Below are 7,736 nucleotides of genomic sequence, written 5' to 3'. Positions count from 1 at the left end.
CACCTGTGGAGGTTAAGGAGTGTCTTCATTGCGATAATGAATCTCCTCAGGCACATCACACAGTATAGCCAATGGTGAGGTTTTTTTGTGAAAGCATCACGATGGAGGTTCCATGACAGATCCTCAGAGTTTTAATGCTTAGGAATTTGACATTCGCGAACATCTGCACTCCTGAGACCTCCATGAAGACTGGGTCGTGTTCTTTTGACTTCCTGCAGAATCCAAAATCTTATCCATTGTTTTGTTGACATTGAGTGAAAAGTTTGATTTGTTAGCATTCAATCAGCTGATCTATACCCTTCCTTCTTCGCTTCATCATTGCCATTTATTGTTTGCTGACAATTGTAGTGTCATCCGCCAACATGTTGATAGCAATGGAATTATGGCTCACCACACACAGTCATGGGTTTACAGAGAGTAGAGCAGGGGGATAAGCACACATCCTTGGACTGCGCCTGCTTTGATGATCAGTGGGGAAGAGACCTTGTTTCCAATTCGTCCTGACTGTAGTCTTCCAATGAGAATGTCAAAGATCCAATTGCAGAGTGAGGTACAGAGGGATAGAGTTAGTTGCTTTTTGACCAGCACTGAGGGAACAATGGTATTGAAGGATGTCCTGAAGTGGATAACTAATCTAATATTGCTCCTTTTGGATCAACAGAGACAACCTAAATGAATTGAACTATGAATTAACCACATGTCATCTCTTTTGCCTCCCTTGTTGATCGACATTCAATATTGATGAGTTGGAAAGATGCTGTTGCCCCTAAAATCACTCAATTACGCTGTAATATGGTGGCAGGCCTTACTTAGAATTAATCAGATGTTCTTCCACAGATTCACATTTAAACATTCTGTGTCCATGGGCACCTTTAATTCAACATTTTTTTATCATTTAATCACTGGGACCTTGCTTTATATGTTTGTGTTTCTTTAATGATATTGAAATATTATGTACTCACTTAAGAACTTCAGAAGGGAAGGGGAATGAAATTGGAGTATCGTATACTCTTTAAATCATGTTCTATTAGACATATGTTATAATTGTTTAAATGTTTATCACTTTATTTCTGTTTGTTATGATATAATGGTTAGACATGATCAATTATTTTTATAATTTGTATTTTATCTGAATCTTCCTTTTTATGTATTACCATTGATTAATGGCTTCTGTTTGTTTCCTGTTTCTTAAAGGCCACTAAAAATATTTTAAAAGAGAGCCTCATGCCTTTGAAGCAATGGGCCTCCTGCCGGGTACCGGATATGAAAGGGGCCACCAGCCGGATGTGGAATGGGCCTCCTGCCAGATGCTGGATGTGGTATAGTCCTCCTGCCGGATGTGGAATGGGCCTCCATCCGGATGCCGGATGTGAAATGGGCCTCCTGCCGGATGTGGAATGGGACTCCTGCCGGATGCTGGATGTGGAATAGTCCTCCTGCCGGATGTGGAATGGGACTCCTGCCAGATGCTGGATGTGGTATAGTCCTCCTGCCGGATGTGGAATGGGCCTCCATCCGGATGCCGGATGTGAAATGGGCCTCCTGCCGGATGTGGAATGGGACTCCTGCCGGATGCCGGATGTGAAATGGGCCTCCTGCCGGATGTGGAATGGGACTCCTGCCGGATGCTGGATGTGGAATAGTCCTCCTGCCGGATGTGGAAAGAGCCTCAATCCGGATGCCGGATGTGCAGTGTGCCTCCTGCTGGGAAGGTAATTGTTTACATATTTTTTGGTCTCATGCACCTATTTCCACTTTTTGTGAAGATACCTTTCATATCTTGTCAGGTTCAGAATCAGGATTTATTGTCAAGAACATGTCCTAATATTTGGTGATTTGGGGCAGCAGGATGGAGCAAACATTCATCTTATAACCATCGTTCAGAACTAGACTTAAAAATATAGTTAACAGTGCACAAAAAAGCAAGGCTGTGTCTTTGGCTCATTGATTATACAGGATCTGGTGGCATCAGGGAAGAAACTGACATTGTGGCATTGACCTCTATTCCTCACGCTCCAGTACCTTATCCAATGATAGTAGAGTGAGGAATTTATGGTCTGGGTGGTGGAGGTTTTCCATGATAGAGACTTTTATTTTAAGACAGCATGTCATGTATAGATTCTGACTGGAGTGAATTCTGGTGCCTGTGATGTTACAGGGAGAGATAAACCCCCTCTCGAAATTATGATTTTCCTGAGAGATGGCACCTCCAGACCAGGCAGTGATGCAACCTACCAGAATGATCTGCATAGTACACCTGTGGAGGTTAAGGTGTGTCTTCATTGCGATAATGAATCTCCTCAGGCATATCACACAGTATAACCAATAGCCCTTTTTTTGAATGCATCACCATGGAGACTCCATGACAGATCCTCAGAATTTTAATGCTTAGGAATTTGACATTCGTGAAAATCTGCAGCCTCCTTTGTTTATTTGGTGTTTCTTCTGGTATATGTGAGTTGGTCATTTCCCCAGTTGTCCCTTCCTCCTGCTTGATGTGGAATCCTCCAAATCCCAGATGCCGGATGTGGAATGTTTCTGCTGCAAGATGCCGGATGTGGAATGGTCGGCCTGCCAGATGTGGAATAGTCCACCTTTCAGATGCCGAACGTGGAATGTTCCTGCTGCTAGATGCCAGATGTGGAATAGCTTTGCTGCCATATGCCAGATGTGGGATGGTCCTCCTGCCAGATGCCAGATGTGGAATTGTCCGCCTACCAGTTGCCAGATGTGGAATGGTCCGCCTGCCAGGTGCCGGATGTGGGATGGTCTGCCTGCGAGATGTGGAATGGTCTGCCTGCTAGATGTGGAATGGTCCACCTGCCAGGTGCCAGGTGTGGATAGTCCATCTCCCAGATGCCAGATGAGGATTGGTCAGGTGCCTGTTGTGGGATGGTCTGTCTGACAGGTGCCGGATTTGGACTGCGCCTCCTGGCGGATGTCAGCTGTGTAATAGTCCTTCTGGATGTGGAAAGGGCCTGCTAAAGGAAAAGATACTTTGGGGAATCTCCGATGTTCTTCTACCTTGATCACATTTAATCTATCTCTGCTTATGAGATCACGAGAAACTTGCTTTATTATTTTGTGTTTTACTTTAATGGTAGTGAAATGATTTGTACTTACCCGAGAAGTTCAGAAGGTGAGAGGATAGAATTTGTCGTCTTATATAATTTTGTGACTTTTTACAATTCGCCATGTTATAATTGTTGAAGTAATTTACAACCTTGTTGTCATTGGACTGTTATGATATTGTGTTTATATAATAGTTTGATTTCTCTTCTCTAAGTCTTTCTTCTTTCTGTTTCCAGGTGCTCAATCATTTATCCAACATCCTGTGGACCAGACACTTTCAGAATTTGGAATTTTTTAGAATGTAAAATAATAATATCAGTGGTATTTATAAGTACAGTTAAGCTGTTTTTAAATGATCAAAAACAAAGGCACGTCCCAACTAGAAATGCCACTGCACAGGGTGGGGTTACAGTGGCCCTGGGTAGTGGGGTTACAGTGGCTCTGGGTAGTGGGGGTTACGGTGGCTCTGGGTAGTGGGGTTACGGCGGCTCAGGGTAGTAGGGTTACGACGGCTCTGGGTAGTGGGGTTACGGCGGCTCTGGGTAATGGGGTTACGGCGGCTCTGGGTAGTGGGGTTACGGCGGCTCTGGGTAGTGGGGTTACGGCGGCTCTGGGTAGTGGGGTTACGGCGGCTCTGTGTAGTGGGGATATGGCGGCTCTGGGTAGTGGGGTTACGGCGGCTCTGGGTAGTGTGGTTACGGCGGCTCTGGGTAGTCGGGTTGAGGCGGCTCTGGCTAGTGGGATTACGGCGGCTCTGGCTAGTGGGGTTACGGTGGCTCTGGGTCGTGGGGTTACGGCGGCTCTGGGTCGTGGGGTTACGGCGGCTCTGGATCGTGGGGTCACTGTGGCTCTGGGTCATGAGGTTATGGCGGCTCTCAGTCGTGGGGTTACGGTGGCTCTGGGTCATGGGGTTACGGCGGCTCTGGGTCGTGGGATTATGGCGGCTCAGGGTTGTGGGGTTACGGCGGCTCTGGGTCGTGGGGTTATGGCGGCTCTGGGTCGTGGGGTTACGGCGGCTCTGGGTCGTGGGGTTACGGCGGCTCTGAGTCGTGGGGTTACGGTGGCTCTGGGTCGTGGGGTTACGTCGGCTCTGGGTCGTGGGGTTACGGCGGCTCTGGGTCGTGGGGTTACGGCGGCTCTGGATCGTGGGGTCACTGTGGCTCTGGGTCATGAGGTTATGGCGGCTCTCAGTCGTGGGGTTACGGTGGCTCTGGGTCATGGGGTTACGGCGGCTCTGGGTCGTGGGATTATGGCGGCTCAGGGTTGTGGGGTTACGGCGGCTCTGGGTAGAGGGGTTACGGCGACTCTGGGTAGTGGGGTTACGGAGGCTCTGGGTAGTTGGGTAAGGGCGGCTCTGGGTTGTGGGGTTACGGCGGCTCTGGGTATTGGGGTTACGGCGGCTCTAGGTCGTGGGGTTATGGCGGCTCTGGGTAGTGGGGTTACGGCGGCTCTGGATCATGGGGTCACAGTGGCTCTGGGTCATGAGGTTATGGCGGTTCTCAGTCGTGGGGTTACGGTGGCTCTGGCTCGTGGGGTTACGGCGGCTCTGGGTCGTGGGGTTATGGCAGCTCAGGGTTGTGGGGTTACGGTGGCTCTGGGTAGAGGGGTTACGGCGACTCTGGGTAGTGGGGTTACGGCGGCTCTGGATATTGGGGTTACGGTGGCTCTGGGTAATGGGGTTACGGCGTTTCTGGGTAGTGGGGTTACGGCGGCTCTGGATATTGGGGTTACGGTGGCTCTGGGTAGTTGGGTAAGGGCGGCTCTGGGTCGTGGGGTTACGTCGGCTCTGGCTAGTGGGGTTACGGCGGCTCTGGGTCGTGGGGTTACGGCGGCTCTGGGTCGTGGGGTTACGGCGGCTCTGGATCGTGGGGTCACTGTGGCTCTGGGTCATGAGGTTATGGCGGCTCTCAGTCGTGGGGTTACGGTGGCTCTGGGTCATGGGGTTACGGCGGCTCTGGGTCGTGGGATTATGGCGGCTCAGGGTTGTGGGGTTACGGCGGCTCTGGGTAGAGGGGTTACGGCGACTCTGGGTAGTGGGGTTACGGAGGCTCTGGGTAGTTGGGTAAGGGCGGCTCTGGGTTGTGGGGTTACGGCGGCTCTGGGTATTGGGGTTACGGCGGCTCTAGGTCGTGGGGTTATGGCGGCTCTGGGTAGTGGGGTTACGGCGGCTCTGGATCATGGGGTCACAGTGGCTCTGGGTCATGAGGTTATGGCGGTTCTCAGTCGTGGGGTTACGGTGGCTCTGGCTCGTGGGGTTACGGCGGCTCTGGGTCGTGGGGTTATGGCAGCTCAGGGTTGTGGGGTTACGGTGGCTCTGGGTAGAGGGGTTACGGCGACTCTGGGTAGTGGGGTTACGGCGGCTCTGGATATTGGGGTTACGGTGGCTCTGGGTAATGGGGTTACGGCGTTTCTGGGTAGTGGGGTTACGGCGGCTCTGGATATTGGGGTTACGGTGGCTCTGGGTAATGGGGTTACGGCATTTCTGGGTAGTGGGGTTATGGCGGCTCTGTGTAATGGGTTACGGCAGCTCTGGGTAGTGGGGCTATGGCGTCTCTGGGTCATGGGGCTACGGCGGCTCTGGGTCATTTGGTTAAGGCAGCTCTGTGTCGTGGGGTGACGGCGCCACTGGGTGGTGGAGCTACGGCGCCTCAGGGTGGTGGGGTTACGGCAGCTCAGGTTAGTGGGGTTATGGCGGCTCTGGGGAGTGGGGTTACGGTGGCTCTGGGTAGTGGGGTTATGGTGTCTCAGGGTCATGGGGTTACAGTGGCACTCGGTAGTGGGGTTACGGTGGCTCTGGGCCATGGGGGTTACGGTGGCTCTGGGATGTGGGATTACGGTGGCTCTGGGTCGTGGTGTTTCGGTGGCTCTGTGTAGTGTGATTAAGGTGGCTCTGGGTAGTGGGGTTACAGTGGCTCTGGGTAGTGAGGGTTACGGTGGCTCTGGTTAGTGGGGTTACGGTGGCTCTGGGTCGTGGGCTTACGGTGGCTCTGGGTCGTGGGCTTACGGTGGCTCTGGGTTGTCGGGTTACAGTGTCTCTGGGTTGTGGGGTTATGGCGGCTATGAGTGGTGGGGTTACGACACCTCTCGGTGGTAGGGTTATGGCGGCTCTGGTTAGTGGGTTTACGGCGGCTCTGGGTCGTGGGGGTTACGGTGGCTCTGGGTCGTGGGATTTTGGTGGATCTGGGTCGTAGGGTTACAGTGGCTCTGGTTAGGGGGATTAAGGTGTCTCTGAGTAGTGGGGTTACGGTGGCTCTGGGTAGTCGGGCTACGGTGACCCTGGGTAGTGGGGTTATGGTGGCTCTGGTAGTGGGGGTTACGGTGCCTCTGGATAGTGGGGTTACGGTGGCTCTGGGTCATGGGGTTACAGTGGCTCTGGGAAGTGGGGTTACGGTGGCTCTGGGTAGTGGGGTTACGGTGGCTCTGGGTAGTGGGGTTACGGCGGCTCTGGATTGTGGAGTTACGGCGGCTCTGGGTCGTGGAGTTACGGTGGCTCTGGGTAGTTGGATTACGGTGGCTCTGGGTAGTGTGGGTACGGTGGCTCTGGGTAGTTTGGTTACGGTGGCTCTGGGTAGTCAGGTCACGATGACTCTGGGCAGTCGGGTTATTGTGGCTCCGGGTAGTGGGGTTACGGTGGCTCTGGAGAGTGGGTTTACGGTTGCTCTGGGTGGTGGGGTTATGGTGGGTCTGGGTAGTGGGGTTATGGTGGCTAGGGTAGTGGGGTTATGGTGGCTCTGGGTAGTGGGGTTATGTTGGCGCTGGGTAGTGGGGATTACTGTGGCTTTGGTTAGTGGGGTTACGATGGCTCTGGATAGTGGGGTTATGGTGGCTCTGTTTAGTGGGGTTAAGGTGATTCTGGGTAGTTTGGATATGGTGGGTCTGTGTAGTGGCGTTATGGTAGCTCTGGGTAGTGGGGTTATGGTGGCTCAGGGTGGTGGGGTTGCGGCGGCTCTGGATGGTGGGGTTATGGCGTGGTGGGGTTACGGTACCTCTGGGTGGCGGTGTTATGGCGGTCTGGGTCATGGGGTTAAGGCAGCTGTGAGTAGTGGGGTTACGTTGGCTCTGGGTCGTGGGGTTACGGTGGCTCTGGGTAGTGGGGTTACGGCACCTCTCGGTGGTAGGGTTATGGCGGCTCTGGTTAGTGGGTTTACGGCGGCTCTGGGTGGCGGTGTTATGGCGGCTCTGGGTAGTGGGGTTAAGGCAGCTGTGGGTAGTGGGGTTACGTCGGCTCTGGGTAGTTGGCTTACGGGACTCATTTAAGGACTCTTATGTTTAGACTTTAACGATTTTTTTCAAATGTATTGTACACTTTGTTTACAGTTCTTCATGTGTTTACATGTATATGTTGTGTACAGTTTTTTAGACCTCCAATAAGTGGTATTTGTGTCTGTCCAGAGGAAAAATGAATCTCTGAGTTTTTATGTGTGTACTTGACAATAAATCGGAATCAATATGGCACCATTTGTTCCCAGTTGTTCTTTATTTGTTTAGCTGCGTAGGTTGAGTTGGTTCTTTTTGGCATGACCAAGAAGTGGTAACTCTGCCTCGCCTACAGGAACAAGAATCTCAGGGTTGAATGTGACGTCATGCACTGAACTCTGACAGTCAATCTGTAGTTGGGCCAAAGGGCCTGTTTCTAAGCTGGGAAACTTTATGACTCTGTGAAA

The 7,736-nt window shown here is 52.1% G+C and overlaps 1 protein-coding gene across 1 annotated transcript; it reads left to right on the top strand.

The window, feature by feature from the left end:
- Window positions 1-1,538: 1,538 nt before the first annotated feature.
- Window positions 1,539-7,527, top strand: LOC138745338 (ice nucleation protein-like). Its single transcript, XM_069902329.1, has 2 exons — window positions 1,539-1,712; window positions 3,309-7,527. The coding sequence occupies exon 2, from the start codon at window positions 3,425-3,427 to the stop codon at window positions 5,687-5,689; it is 2,265 nt and encodes a 754-aa protein (XP_069758430.1). The 5' UTR covers window positions 1,539-1,712; window positions 3,309-3,424; the 3' UTR covers window positions 5,690-7,527.
- Window positions 7,528-7,736: the final 209 nt, after the last annotated feature.

Source organism: Narcine bancroftii, chromosome 11, assembly GCF_036971445.1.
Source record: "Narcine bancroftii isolate sNarBan1 chromosome 11, sNarBan1.hap1, whole genome shotgun sequence".
NCBI classification, from domain to species: Eukaryota; Metazoa; Chordata; class Chondrichthyes; order Torpediniformes; family Narcinidae; genus Narcine; species Narcine bancroftii.
The sequence above is the reverse complement of the archived record's forward strand: the minus strand, read 5'-3'. Positions and strand labels throughout refer to the sequence as shown.

What these genes read in the sequence shown, in the direction of transcription:
- LOC138745338 (XM_069902329.1), top strand. Translation starts at nt 3,425, where the DNA reads ATGATCAAAAACAAAGGCACGTCCCAACTAGAAATGCCACTGCACAGG.